Source organism: Labeo rohita, chromosome 2 (genome assembly GCF_022985175.1).
Source record: "Labeo rohita strain BAU-BD-2019 chromosome 2, IGBB_LRoh.1.0, whole genome shotgun sequence".
Classification (NCBI taxonomy): Eukaryota; Metazoa; Chordata; class Actinopteri; order Cypriniformes; family Cyprinidae; genus Labeo; species Labeo rohita.
The window spans coordinates 17,296,087-17,312,461 of record NC_066870.1 but is presented as its reverse complement, the minus strand read 5'-3'; the positions used below and the strand labels follow the sequence as shown (position 1 = coordinate 17,312,461).

Here is a 16,375-nt window from a genome sequence, read left to right as displayed (position 1 = left end):
AAACAATTAGCAGATAAATGTCAACATTTTGACATAGTAGCACAATTATGAGATAAAAATCTCTCAGGTAAAGTCATAATTTTCTAAATTACGAGATACTAAGACAAATCATTTTTATCATTATATTTAATTATGATAAAAAGTAAAATTTATGAGACTAAAATAATTATTAGATAAAAAGTAAACATAAAAATGTAAAATTATAAAATACTAAATAATTATTATGTAATAAAAAAAAAAAAAAAATTATGAACACAATTATGAGAGAAAGGTCATAATTATGCTAAAAAGTCAAAATGATCAGACGCTGAATAATAATAAGAGACAAAATATGAGATAAAAACTCTCAGATAAAGTCATAATTTTGAGATAAAAATTCTAAATTTTGAGATACTAAATCTTAAATATGAGATACTAAATCACTGTGTAATAAAATATCGAAATTATGACATACTAAGAAAATTATAAAAAAAAAAATAGTAATGATAGTCAAAATTATGAGATACTGAAACAATTCTGATATTAAAAAAATACAAATTATGACATAATCATAATTCTGAGATAACAATTCAAACTTATGAGATACTAAATAATTATGTATTAAAAAAGTTAAAATTATGACATACTATGACAATTATGATAAAAAGTCAAAATTATGACATACTAACATAATTATAAGATAAAAACTCTTAAATAAATACATAATTGTGTAATAAAAAGTCAAAATTATGAGATAAAACAATTGTGAGAAAAAGTAAAAAGATATGGCAATCATAATTCTGAGACAAAAGTCATAATTATGCCATAAAATTCAAAATTATGAGATACTAAATCATAATTATGTAATAAACTACAAATTGTACAAAATGTACAAATTATGACAGAATAAGAGAATTATGAGAGAAAAAATGATTATGATGAAAAGTCAAAATTATGAGATAATGAATTATAATTATGAAATAAGTCAAAATTATGAGATACTAAAACAATTATGAGATAAAAAGTAAAACGTTATGGCAATTATAATTCTGAGACAAAAGTCACAATTATGACAAAAATTCTATGAGATACTAAATAATAATTATGTAATAAAAAGTAAAAATTGTGAAATACTAAGACAGTTATGGGAGAAAAAGTCATAATTATGATACAAAAAATCAAAATGAGCTACTGAATTATAATTATGAAAGTCAAAATGATGACATACTAACACAATTATGAGATTTGATGATGTTTATTATTTGATTTTTTTTATTTATTTTATTTGATAGGCATAATTTTGAGATAAAAATACTAAATTATGACATAATTAAATCATAATTATGTAATAAAAAAGTCAAAATTATGACATACTAAGACAATTATGAGAAAAAGACAATAATTATACAGTCAAAATTATGAGATAAATAATAATAAGTAAAAATTATGACAGCTACTAAAACAATTATGAGCTAAAAAGTCAAAAATTTTGACAATTCTGAGATCAAAGTCAAAATTATGACACACTAAGTCATAATTATGAGATAAAAAGTCAAAATTATGAATTTATGAAAATATAATTTATAATATCAATTGAAATTACTGAGAGAAAAAAGGTGAAGGTGGAAGCTATGTTCATTTATGAAGTAAACTATCAGACAAAAAGTAATTCTTAAAAACAGACTTTTTAAGTTATTACTTTAGCTTGCAGTATTAACTTTTTATACAATCATTTTGACTTTTCTATCATAATTATTATGACAGTATTATATAAGTTTGACTTTTATGTCATAATTACCACTTTTTATGTCATACTTATGATTTACAAAAGACTTTTGTGGAAATGGGCTTCCATAGGGGTTTAGTGTTTTTAATAAGAATTATTTTATTTAATCTTTATTTTTGTCTCTCTCTGCCTCTATAGCTCTGCCTCTTTCTCTCTTTAAAACTCTCTTACTTTTTCATATATAGCATGGATGCCTGTCCCTTTTCTCAGTCACTGAACCTTCTCACACCTCTCAGGAAGCAATTCGGCTCTCTAACAGTGACCTCATTCTCTTAAATTATAGCTCTGTCTGCTGGACCAGGTGCTCCAGAGGTGCATTTGACAGCCTCTCTTTCACAATAGCTCTGCAGGTTTGTAAACAGAAGACAGCTGAGAGAGCTGTGAAGACTTGCTCGTGTTCAGTGCACTTTACTCACATTACACATGATATTGATCCACAGGGACACCAACTATTAAATGACCCATGAAGACCCACATTTGGTCAATAAAACTGCTACAGCCTATAGATTCACTCTCTAATCTATAGATCAGTGGTACTCATCTGCTTTTGCTTCGTGACCCAAACACAGCATCAGACCCAACACAATATCAGAGCCATTATCATTACCATGAACTGCATAGGTTCATTATGCCAAATTTTTAACATGACATTCATGGAAAATTGAAAATTTAAAACAGGGAGCTGAATGTTGTTCAAATTTCCTCTGTTGTCAGTCCCGGGGTTTCGCTGAAACTTGTAGTTCCTCTCAAGTCTTCTTCCTAATCTGTTCAGTTTGGCCTAATCATTGTAAGATTGTAATGTGCAATTTTTCTTTTCCTTCTTCCTTTTTCTATTTTCTGCAAGGGTGTTTTGGAAAAACATATATATCGTAAAAAGTGATAATACAACAGTCAGTCCCAGTTCTCGAATTTGATGAACTAAACAACATTACAAGCAAGCAGATTTGGACTTTCACTTTTTGCATCACTCGTTTTATCCATGTTGTGAGTTTCATGAAGTGTTATTTTAGTATTAAATGTATTTTTTTTACTAATATTTATTAATTATTAATACGTTTTTTTATTAATAATTATTAGGGATGTTATTATTCATTCATTTATTTATTTATTTATTTACATTAGTTTTAGCTCAGTTTTAGTTTTCATTTCACCCCAGCTAGTCATTTCAGTGACTTAATTTTGTTTTATTTTATTTGAATTGCTAGTTTTTTTCCATTTAAGTTTATTTTTAGTATTTTTAGTGTTTTATTTAGTTATTTACTATATTTATATATATTATATTTCTTATTTTATTTGAACTTTTTTGTCATTTAAGTTTATTTATTTATTTATTTATTTATTTGTCAGTTTTAGTTTTAGCTCACTTTTAGTTTTCATTTCACCTCAGTTAGTCATTTCAGTGTTTCAGTCAACTTAAACTTGTAATACATTTATTGTTTATTTGAACTAGTAGTTGTTTTTATTTTTATTTATTTATTTATTTATTTTTGGGTCATTTTTTACAATTTACAATTTTTAGTAGTTTTAAGTGCTTTGTTTGTTTGTTTATTCACTCATTTTAGTTTTAGCTCACGTTTAGTTTTCATTTCCCTCAGCCATTTCAGTGTTTCAACATAAACTTTATTATTTTATTTGAACTATTAGGGTTTTTCCTTTTGTCATTTTAGTTTCATTTTTAGTATTTTTCAGTGCTTTTATTTATTTATTTATTTATTTATTTATTAGTTTTAGTTTTAGCTCATTTTTAGTTTTCATTTCACCACAGTTAGTCATTTTAGTGTTTCAGCTTAAAATTCTATAATATTTTTATTTTATTTGAATTATTAGGGTTTCTTTATTTCTTTGTTTAATTTTTTTGTATTTTTGAGTGCTTTTGTCTTTTTTTTATTTATTTATTTATTTATTCGTTCATTCATTCTTTCATTCATTCATTCATTCATTCATTTATCAGTTTCAGTTTAGGTTTAGTCATTTTAGTAAATTTTTGTATTTTTCAGTTATTATTTATTTATTTATTTATTTATTTATTTATCAGTTTTAATTTGAGCTCATTTTTAGTTTTCATTTCGCCCTACTTAAACTATATTCATAAATTTATTTGAAATATTAGTTTTGTGTTTTGTTTTTGGTCATTTTAGTTTAATTTTTAGTATTTTTCATTCATTCATTCATTCATTTATTTATTTATTTATTTATTTATTTATTTATTTATTTATTTATTTATTTATTTATTTATTTATCAGTTTTAGTTTTAGCTCATGTTTAGTTTTTATTTCCCCCAGTTAGTCATTTCAGTGTTTCAGCTTAAACTTATACTATATTTTTTATTTTATGAATTATTAGGGGTTTTTTTTTTAGTTTAGTTTAATTTTTAGTATTTTTTGAGTGCTTTCTTTCTTTCTTTCTTTACAAATTTATTTATTTATCTTTTTGTTTTAGTTTTCAGTTTCGCTCACTTTTAGTTTTCATTTCACCCCAGTTATTCGTTACAGTGTTTCAACTTAAACTTATACTGAGCCACCAGCTGAGAACCACACATTTACCTTTAATATTTATCAGTATGAAATATAGGCCCTATAAGTGGTATAACTGCTCCTGCACCAGAACTGCCAGTGACAAAGTTCATTCATGTACCGACAGAAACATTTCTTACATTTATGTTTATTACATTTATGCTTCTGAGAGACACTTTCATCCAAAGCGCCTTAATTTGTCACAGAGTCAACAGCATTCAGTGTACAATGCCAGGTTTATTAGAAAGCTAGACTAGAAAACAAGCTACAGCATAGGATAAATGCAAAGAAGATAAACCAAAATAAAATTGCTGCATGTTTTGTGGCTCACCAGGGCATGTGTTCTGTTTGTTAACTCCTAACAGTGATATACATAGTTGTCTTGAGTTTCCACAGAAGTGTTTGAGGCCCAGCCAGCCACTACAGAGTCTACAGAAAGGACCCCTTGACAGCCATTGGCTAAGGACAGTCATGTGTGTGGGGTGGAGAGTCGCTCTGTCAATAACTCTGGACTTTCAGGAAGTTCTCATGGAATAGCTGCTGCTCTGTTACAGAGAGAAAGAGCGAGCGGTAGCGTGTGAGAGAGGGGGGCTGCTCGCAGAGCTGGGAATGGATATGGCCAACCTTTTCAAACACTTCTTTCGTGAGTACATATTTACTTTACATTCATCTTTTCCACTGAAGGACTAAAATAACACTTTTGCTTAATACAGCTGTTGCCATTGAACTGTTGACATAATAACTTAAATCTCTGAAGAAAGAACCATTCCTTTCAGTTTCATACTGAAGGTGATTTTTAAGTCATATTTGTGTTATCAGGGTTTGTAACTCTGTTGTGGTTAATTTGCCATCTACTCTAAGATCATCTGAAAGTGGGTGGATAAGGGTTTCAAAGAAAACAGTATAACTTATTTTCAGAGTCTGGTATTATTCAGCATATACATTTTTCCTTATATTGACAATATGAAAAAGTTATAAAGAGTTTAAGTGCGTAATGATATGTCTTTGCTGACTTGTGTGTCTCAGGGTTGTAAACATGAATGAGTCACTCATATAATGTCATATGCACAGCCACGAACCCATTGACATATATTTTACAGGGCAGTTAGGCTACACTCAGGTACTTTAAATACTTTCTTTTTTCTATAAAATTGGCTATGAGAGGGAGGAAATAGCACCAGGCCCTTCGGGCTGGCTTGGACAGTCTTAAAAAACAAAAATCAAAGCAAAAACCCGTTCAGGCCCCCTCAGCCTCCTCTACTGTCAACTTGAGCTGCTCTGTGAAGGCGGCCGGAAGCTCTCTAATTCAACGCAGATTTCTAGCGCAGGAAAACAGAAGGATGTGAGGCAATGAATAATTGAGGCCTTTGACTCTGGGTTTCTTTCTCTCTCATTACGTTCTTCTTCCCCTTTGTAACACATTCAGCATTTCAAAGTGTACTACACTGGACAAGACAGTGGGGTGTGATGACTTGGCAGAGTGAAGCAGCGGATCTCGGAGGACAAAAGAACAGTAGCGACGGGACAGAACACTTCAGCAAATGAGACGCCTTATTTGCGTTCGCTTGTTTTGTTTGCTCACTTTTGAAAACTCAAGAGAAGAGGGGAAAAATTGCAGGCTGCTCTGATGGCCTCCTGCCAGCTCTGTGTCTGCCTTTCTTTCTCTCTCTGTGCATTAGTATGCCGTGGAAGTTCAGAGAGGCTATTGTATACCAAACGGAGGCGTGACCGATTCCAGCACAAAGGGAAAATGTCTCAAGTTTTAGTTGTGCAATTTCACATTCAAAAACCAGTTGCGGAAAATTAGCCACAAAACAAAATATATCGTCGGTTGAAATGAGAACAGAAAAGGGCAGAGCAGCTGTGAGGTCAAAAGTGAGCAGAAACACATGGCGAGGTTCATCACGAGTTTGTATCGGTGTGGATGCGTGTTGCGTCGCTCTGAGAATTAACGGCGCTACCTTTGCTGACAGTTCTTGGACGCTGCATCTGTTTGTGAAGAGGCTATTTGTCTTATGATGTCATTGGTGGAGTGAGCTCAGCCCGAACAGAAACAAAGGCGGGGTGATTTGGCTGCGTTCGCTCGGTTCCTGTCGTGGATATGAGAATGCAGCTTGCCACGGGTCACATTACATTGATAATCACAGTCAGCTTTTTCAAAACCTGGGCTGAGCGAGAGATCTAGTTCAATACTGTGGTTGAAAATTAGGTCAATTCAAGTCAAAAGTTTACATACACCTTGCAGAATCTGCAAAATGTTGATTATTTTACCAAAATAAGAGGGATCATACAAAATGCATGTTTTTTAAAAATGTAGTACTGACCTGAAGAAGATATTTCACATTCAAAAGATATTTTCCCCGTTCAAAAGTTTACATACACTTGATTCTAAATACAGTGTTGTTACCTGAATGATCCACAGTGTTTTTTGTTTCATTGTTTTTTGTCCTAATCAGTTAAATTTGTCAGAAAAATCCTTCAAGTCCCACAAATGTACAATGACTGTATGATTTGAGATCCATCTTTTCACAACTGAGGGCTCATATGCAACTATTACAGAAGGTTCAAACACTCACTGATGCTCCAGGAAGAAAAACGATGCATTAAGATGCAAGTGAAAACTTGTAGAATTTTGAAGAGTAAATCTAACGTATTTTGTCTTCTGGGAAACATGTAAGTGTCTTCTGTAGCTTGTGAAGGGCATGTACAGAAAGAAAAAAATGTGACATTTAGGCAAAATAAGAAAAATGTACATTTTTCATTCTGTTCAAAAGTTTTCACCCCCCAGCTTTTAATGCATGGTTTTTCCTTCTGGAGCATCAGTGAGCGTTTGAACCTTCTCTAATAGTTGCATCAGTTGTCCCTCAGTTGTCGTCAGTATGAAAAGATGGATCTCAAAATCATACAGTCATTGTTGGAAAGGGTTCAAATACACAAAAATGCTGAAAAACCAAAGAATTTGAGGGACCTGAAGGATTTTTCTGAAGAACAGCAGGCAGTTTAACTGTTCAGGACAAACAAGGGGCTCATGAACAACTATCACTAAACCAAAAAACAGCTGTGGATCATTCAGGTAACAACACAGTATTTACAGTACAGTCATTTTTATAAATTCAACTATTATTTTCTCTTGTGGATTATATGTAAACATCGTTTATGTGAAATATCTTATTCAGGTCAGTATTAAATAAAAAATAACTGAAAAAATCCTTCTTATTTTGGTCAAATAATTAACATTTCGCAGATTCTGCCTTTTGACTTTAACTTTGTGTTTCTGTGGAAAAATTGTGAAATTGGAAAAAAGCCACATGCAAACTTTATCAGACATATGCAAACTCATTTCAAACCAGTTACAAACTCTGTATTCATAGCATCTCTGTTCAGCTTTTGGGTTGAAGTCTACTCCAAGACTCTTTTCATATGCAACTTCTCATTGTGTTGCCAAGGTTTAGGATGAATTCTGCCTTATCTGTGCTTTTGAATGTTTTTCCGCATGTGGAAAACTGGGAAATTGTGTGGAAAGCTGATCTGCCGTTATTCTGGCTGTTAGAGGAAATGAAACAAAAGCAGACAGGACACAGTGCCTCAAGCTCCGTCCTTGAGTCACGTCATGAAGACAGTTAAGATCTTCGTGGATCCTGCTTTCATTACCATTGCCTGGAACTTCCATTGAAATAAAATTTCAACTTCATTGGCTTTTCCACACGTCCGCATGATGGTTTTACCTCTCGGGTTGGTTGCGTCACGGACGACCATGATAGTGATTTATTACTGACAACTCGTTTCCCTCCAATTTTATGCTTGTGACTTTTATGTTTCCATGGTCACTTGGAATACAGCGGCTGTTACGGATTTGGAAAGTTGAATTTTGATGGAGCGGATGAGCTCTGTAATTCCACACATATGAATGAGTTAACTGGATCGTGAGGCTGTTTTACATTTCAACACTCTGTCCCACTTTTTTTTTTTTTGTGCTGGTGTTTATTTTACAGGAAACTCTTCTATCACTCTTCTGCTTTTTCTTCCTGTTGATGTTCATAGATGGGCAAAAATTAGATTTCCTTTTCATTTGGAGAGGGCAGTTCCCTTTTTTCTTCTTTTTTTACCATTTCTCTGTCATTCTTATAAGTTAAGTGTGTTTTACAGACAGTATAAACAACTCTAATTACCCATGTAATGATCTTTGGTTGAAGGAAATGACAAATAAGCTGATGAATAAGTGCATCATGTGGTATACCAATAAAGTACTGTGTCATTTACATGCACTATATATCAGCTGAAAGACTATTTAAAATTTTGGAATCATTATGAGAATTTCAAATAAAAAAGTAAACAAATAAATAAGTACATACACTACCAGTCAAAAGTTTTTGAACAGTAAGATTTGTAATGTTTTTTAAAAAGTCTCTTCTGTTCACCAAGCCTGCATTTATTTGATTAAAAGTACAGCAAAAACATTTTAAAACAGTAAACATTTTAAAATATGTTTATTATTTAAAATAACTGCTTTCTATTTGAATGTATTTAAAAATGTAATTTATTCCTGTGATTTCAAAGCTGAATTTTTAGCATCATTACTCCAGTCACATGATCCTTCAGAAATCATTTTAATATTCTGATTTGCTGCTCAAAAACATTTATTATTATTATTATGTTTAAAACAGCTGAGTGGAATTGTTAAGGTTTCTTTAATGAATAGAAAGTTCAGAAGAATGGCATTTATCTGAAATAGAAATCTTTTGTAACATTATAAATGTCTTTATCATCACTTTTTACTTTCCATTGAAAGCATCCTTCCAAAAAAAAGTATTAATTTCTATAATTTCTTTCCCAAAAAAATAAAAAATACTGACTCCAAGCTTTTGACGAACATAGTGTATAATGTTACAAAAGCTTTTTATTTCAGATTAATATTTGCATCTTTCATCAAAGAATCTTGAAAAAAATGTACTCAGCTGTTTTAAAAATTGATGATGATGATAATAATAATAATATTAACTGACACTGAAAACTGGAGTAATGGTGCTGAAAATATAGATTTAATCACAGGAATAAATTACATTTTAAAATATATTCAAATAGAAAGCTGTTATTATAAACAGTAAAAATATTTCACAATATTACTGCTTTTGCTGTATTTTGGATCAAATAAATGCAGGCTTGAAGAGCAGAATTCTTTAAAACATTAAAAATCTTACTGTTCAAACATTTTTGACAGGCAGTGTAAATAGTAAAAAAGGCCATTTTTTTAAATGTATTTATTTTCAAAAAAACAGTATTATATTTTATACATTTTAAAGTTCCAAGTTTAAATTTTTAAAAATGTAAAATATTATTTAAAATGTATAAAGTTATAAATTCTATTGTAAGTTTAATTGTAAGAAATGTAAACTATACATATATAAATTAAATATTCGTATGTAAAACAAACATTTCTTTAGTTCCTTGAGTATTGAGTACACCCACATTTCTGAAGACCAATTTTAGTTTCAACAAAAGCAAATGAGAAACTGTTTCTGTAGAAACTCATCAGCCTATTGTTCTTCTGAAGACTTTTCCGTGAACAGCTTTCTTGAAAGAACAGAACAAACCGGATCTAACCAGTACAGAGAAAAGTGGACAGCCCTGCTGCACAAAAGCAAAATGAGGAGTGCATCAGAGTCTCTAGTCTGAGAAACAGCCCCCTCACTGGTGCTCAGCTGGCTGCTTTATTGAAAACTACATGTCAAATATCAGTTTCATCAGCAACAGTGAAGAAAAGTCTCTGGGAAGCTGCTGGCCTTTAGGCAGAGTTTCACAGATAAAGTTTATCTGAAACTTAAATAAGCAAATAAGAAGTTTTGGGAACCGTTCAATTTTGAGGCCAGTGAGAAATGCCCTAAAAGTCTCTAACACCTGTGGGAAGTGCTGCGGAAAGCATGAGATGAACCTATAGCTGACTTTGTTAATTTAATTTGATGCATGATGAACAAGTATCAACTTTCATAGTGACTGCAAACTTCTGAACAATAGAGTACAAATTTTGCTTCCTGTGTGACCAGAGCCATTCATTGTGAGGCTTGATAGATACGAAAACAGCTCCTGCGTCTTTACATCTTCATTATGATTGTCCACATGATTCTAAAAAAAAGAATGAGATGTTGACAGGAATGGGTGTGTGTTTTATCGTTTGCTTGACATAGACTCATCCAGTGGATTCATGCCCAGAAATCAGTGTTTTAAGTCGATCAAAATTGATGTTTGATTACCCAATCACTAAATTGAAATTCCAGGGTGTTTTTCCTGACTTGATTTAGTAGTCTTGTACAACAATTTATGCAAGAGGGTAAACCTGTCAAACATGGATGACATGTCAATTTGTCATTTGTTTACATTATTGGCCTGCACGATGATAGTTGTTCTAAATGATTTGCAGATTTGAAGTCTGTAGCACATAAATTATTAGGGAATTGCCTGTTAGCCAGTCTGTGATTGTGCAACTGGAACATTGTTATTGTACCAGTACACACCCCAGCACTGGGTGAAATATGGACAAACCCAGCAACTGGGTTGTTTTGACCCAGTGGTTGGTTTAAGTGATTAACCCAGCTTTCTGTGTAGTTCTGTAATCAACTCAGCTATTGCTTAAAAATGACTATATTTGTGACCTGGACCATAAAACCAATCATAAGTGTTAGTTTTTTTAAATTGAGATTTATACATCTGAAATCTGAATAAATAAGCTTTCCATTTATGTATGGTTTGTTAGGATAGGACAATATTTGGCTGAGATGCAACTATTTGAAAATCTGGAATCTGAGGGTGCAAAAAAATCTAAATATTCAGAAAATCACCTTTAAAGTTGTCCAAATAAAGTTCTTTGCGATGCATATTACTAATCAAAAATTGAGTTTTGAAATATTTACAGTAGGAAATTTACAAAATATCTTAATAGAACATGATCTTTACTTAATAGCCTAATGATTTTTGCCATAAAAGAAAAATATATAATAATTTTGACCCATAAAATGCATTTTTGGCTATTGCTACAAAATACCTGTGCTACTTTATGACTGGTTTCTCATTTAAAATAAACCCAAAACAGGTTGGAAATTAACATTTATTAATACTTTCAATAAATGATCATGTTCACCTTTTGATTGTTCACGTAATGTTCACCTTTTGATTATTTCAGATGCCTCTAATAATTATGAGTCTAGTTTAAATTACAACCTATTCTGGGTTCATTTTAAGCGAGCCATATACTAATGTTTTTTAAAAATGGTTTGGGTTAAACATTTAACAAAACAACCCAGTCACTGAGTTTGACCATTTTTCAACCAGCGCTGGGTTGTTTTAATCCAGCATTTGTTAGAGTGTATTATCGTATGAATAAGATGTACCTCTATGTATTTATTTTTTAGTTCTTTTTAAAGGAATTAACACTTTTATTTAGTGAGGGTTCATTCATTTGATCAAAAGTGAAAGCAAACACATTTATAATTTTCCTTTTTATTTGAATTAGAAAAGATTTCTAATTCAAATAAATTATATTTTGTAAGTATCAAAGAATCCTGATAAAAATGAATCATGGTTACAAAAAAATAAAAAAAATAAATTAAAAAATCATTTCTGAAGGATCATGTGACACTGAAGGCTTAGCCATCACAGGAATAAATAGAAAACTGTTATATTAAATTGTAATAATATTTGACAAAATGACTATATTTTTGATGAAATAGATGCAGCCTTGTTTAGAAGCAACAGACTTCTTTAGAAACCATTAAAATAGCTTACTGAGTTCATTTTTAGAAACTTCAGGTTCATTTTCACGGTACTGAACTGAAAAAAAAAATCAATTGTGGTATCATATGAATATGTGAGTGTAGCTTTGACAGTTTCACATTATAAACTAAATGATGTCAGTTTGAAATGGTAAACTGAAATGAGACTATGCTAGCTTGTGAGTATCAGAAGTTATGTTTCTTAAAGGGATAGTTCACTTAAAATGGAAAATTCTGTCACTCACCCTCATGTCGTTCCAAACCCGTAAGATTATGAAGATATTTTTGATGAAATCTGAGATTTCTCACCCTGCAAAAACATCAACACAACTAACACGTTCAAGGCCCAGAAAGGTAGTAAATACATCCTTAAAATAGTCATCCATGTGACATCAGTGGTTAACCCTAATTTTATGAAGTAATTAATGAGAGAATTTTCCTTTTTTTTGGGTGAACTATCCCTTTAGCAGCACATTTGCTATCAAGAAACATCATTGTGCAAATGCTCATTTTACATAACGCTTTCTGCAGGGATCGGGAAGGTGAAGCAGAAAGGCTGTATGCGAGATTTGCCCTCCAGCGCGGAGAAATACGACTCCGATGAGCGACTGTATGACCTCAATCTGCCCGCGCTGGTGAAGTTCAACTACACTGCGGAGCGGGACGATGAACTCTCCTTGGTGAAGGGCACAAAGGTCATTGTCATGGAGAAGTGCAGCGACGGTTGGTGGCGAGGAACCTATAACGGCCTTTCTGGATGGTTTCCCTCCAATTATGTCACAGAGGATGTGGACGGGACAATGAGGGGCGACTCTGTGAGCTCTCTTAAAGATAGACTGGCCTCTGTGGGGCACAATAACAACGGCTCTCAGGTTCTGGAGACTGTACAGGCACTTTATCATTTCAGCTCCGGCAATGTCGAGGAGCTGAATTTCAACAAGGATGAACTTATGGATGTGTTGGAGAAACCTGATAACGATCCGGAATGGTGGAAGTGTAGAAAGGAAAATGGGCAGGTGGGTTTAGTGCCCAAGAACTATGTTACAATTGTACAGAAAACACAAAAAGAACTGGGGATTTCAGGACCACCTACTTCAAACTATGACATTAAGCCTTCAATGGACGGAACTTTTGGAGGAAAACCATGGTACTATGGCAAACTGACACGACATCAGGCTGAGATGGTATTGAACCAGAGGGGAGTGGATGGTGACTTCCTCATCAGAGATAGCGAGTCTACGGTAACTCAGTTGACCTGAAACTCTGTTTTTAAAATTGCTATCCTTTAATTTAATTCTAACCAGATTCAGGTTGTATCCATAACATTTAGCATTTTTTACATATTAAATTAGTATAATTGTTCACTCAAAAATGTTACTCCAAAATTGTTACTCCAGTGTAGATGAGTTTGTTTCTTCATCTGAACAAATTTAGCATTTCATCACTAATCCTATGCATGGAATGGGTGCCGTCAGAGTCCAAACAGCTGATTAAAACATAACAGTAATCCACAACCCAACTCCAATCCAATAATTAACCTCTTGTTAATGTAAAAGCTGTATGTTTATAATAGACAAATCCATCATTAATACATTTTTTATTTTAAACTGTTGTTTCCAGCTGAAATATGAGTCCATAATATCCATAATATTGCTTTCTCCAGTTAATAATTGTGTCGTCTGAATCAGGAGAGAAAAATGCACAGATTAAGTACCATTTACAAGCAAAAACAAATGCATCTGTGGATTTTGATGTGAGTGGACAACAGGATATAGACTTTTTAACAGATGGAAGTATTATTATGGATTATGGACTAGTATTTTGACCAGAAGCAACGACTTAAAGTTAAAATACATGAATGGTGGATTTGTTTCTTACAAACATATTCGTGGAAGTACATTTAGATTGGCTCACACTGCATTAGATTGCTTTTAGGCGCGGTTTATTGTAGCGTTGAGCCTTATAACAAATTAAACGCGTTTCTGTTGAATTTAGGAATGCATTAGCCAATCAGAGGCCCTTAGATTAGTCAGCGCAGTTTAAAATATTGATTAAAAAAATTGGGTAAATTTAAGCATTCGACAATAAAGACAACATATGGCTTTTATTTTAAAAAAGGGTGATATGAAAATGCCCTCACAAATAATAAATGCCTCTGGAAACCAGATTCAGGGGGGAAATATTTTTGACCATGAGCGTGAGTAAATTGTCAACAAATTTTCATTTTTGTCTGACTATTCCTTTAAGTATAGTCAGTATTCAAAATATAATTAGATTGTGCAGAAAGTTACAAACTTCATTTGTGCTTTGTTGTAAACACAACTTTTAATTTTTTACTTTTTAGCCAAACGACTTCTCCATCTCCCTGAAGGCGGTGTACAAGAACAAGCATTTCAAGGTGCAGCTAAAAGATGGACTCTACTGCATTGGTCAGCGCAAGTTCAACTCCATGGAGGATTTGGTGGAACATTACAAAAAGGCTCCCATATTTACCAGTGAACATGGAGATAAACTCTACCTGATTAAAGCATTAACCTGAGCCTTTTAAGACCTACAGACTCTGCAACAAATAACCCTTTTATTCATCTGCGACAACATTCAAACTATGTTGACTGTGCATTGGGATAGTGAGGAAACTCCTTTGATTAAATGTTTAAATGGAAATGTTAATGTATTTACAATTACATGCAGTAAAGATGTGTTTCAGCTTCAGCATTGCTCCGATTTTTGACAAATTTAAATGCAAACTCTAGTATCAGGATAATAAGCTATTTTTGTAATTGTACCAGCTGTTCCAGTCCAGCAGTCCAAAAATCATTTCCTCACTTTCCCATGGCATGTACTTTACATTCATACTGTTATTGTGATCATTCAGTTTTGAAGTGGTAAAGGTGTTAAGAGAATGCATAATTCAAAATGAAATATCACTGCAGTTTCTACCTATACATTTAATTAGCCCCTTTCATGACTTCTTGCTATGTTGTTCTTTTGCCAGTGCCAAAACTTTATTTTCAGTCTGAAATGAACTTTTACAGAGACTATATTTCTATTTCTATATCCCTGTCAGAGCTGAACTCTTTTTGTTAATTTTCTTTCTTAACTTGCCTACTAATGTGTAATTGTAACAACTTGTGTACTGTGAATGTTGTTTCTTTCCACAGTGAATGTTTTCTTTTAATTAACAATTCTTGATAAGCGTAACTTTTAATAATAAATAAAGTATTATACATGCCACTTTGTCTTTTTATTAAATGCATTTGGAGATACTCTAAATCTATATCACACTCACACATATATATGTATATATTTTTCACACTGAGGACAACTGAGGGACTCATATGTAAGTTTTACAGAAGGTTCAAATGCTCACTAATGCTCTAGAAGAACGATGCATTAGGGGGTGTAAACTTTTGATAAAAATAAAAGTACATTTTTCTTATTTTGCCTAAATATCATATTTATTTAATTTAGTACTGCCCTTCAGAAGATACAGATGTTTCCCAGAAGACAAAATAAGTTACCCTGATCTTCAAATTCAAAACCTTTCACCCCTAATGCATTGAGTTTCCTCCTGAAGCATCAGTGAGTGTTTGAACCTCCTGTAATAGTTGCATGTGAGTGCCGAAGTTGTCCTCAATGTGAAAAAATGGATCTCAGAATCATAGTCATTGTTGGAAAAGGTTGAAATCCAAAATGCATTGCCCATGGCCTCAATAACATAATGCTAGAACTGGGCTTAAGTACTGAATTTGCCCAAGTGTAACTTTTAATAATAAATAATAAAATAAATAATAAAGTATTATACATGCCAGTTTGTCTTTTTATTAAATGCATTTGGAGATACTCTAAATCTATATCACACTCACACATATATATGTATATATTTTTCACACTGAGGACAACTGAGGGACTCATATGTAAGTTTTACAAAAGGTTCAAATGCTCATTAATGCTCTAGAAGGAAGAACGATGCATTAGGGGGTGTAAACTTTTGATAAAAACAAAAGTACAATTTTCTCATTTTGCCTAAATATCATATTTCTTTCATTAAGTACTGCCCTTCAGAAGTTACAGATGTTTCCCAGAAGACAAAATAAGTTACCCTGATCTTCAAATGCAAAACGTTTTCACCCCTAATGCATTGAGTTTCCTCCTGAAGCATCAGTGAGTGTTTGAACCTCCTGTAATAGTTGCATATGAGTGCCGAAGTTGTCCTCAGTGTAAAAAAATGGATCTCAAAATCATACAGTCATTGTTGGAAAAGGTTAAAATCCAAAACGCATTGCCCATGGCCTCAATAACATAATGCTAAAACTGGGCTTAAGTACTGAATT

At 32.4% G+C, this 16,375-nt stretch overlaps 1 protein-coding gene across 1 annotated transcript; it reads left to right on the top strand.

The window, feature by feature from the left end:
• The first annotated feature begins 4,775 nt into the window (after positions 1–4,775).
• On the top strand, positions 4,776–15,845 carry nck1a (NCK adaptor protein 1a). The gene is made up of 3 exons (XM_051138833.1): positions 4,776–4,921; positions 12,573–13,282; positions 14,386–15,845. Exons 1-3 carry the CDS (start codon positions 4,888–4,890, stop codon positions 14,578–14,580), a joined length of 939 nt encoding a protein of 312 aa, XP_050994790.1. The 5' UTR covers positions 4,776–4,887; the 3' UTR covers positions 14,581–15,845.
• The last annotated feature ends 530 nt before the right edge of the window (positions 15,846–16,375 follow it).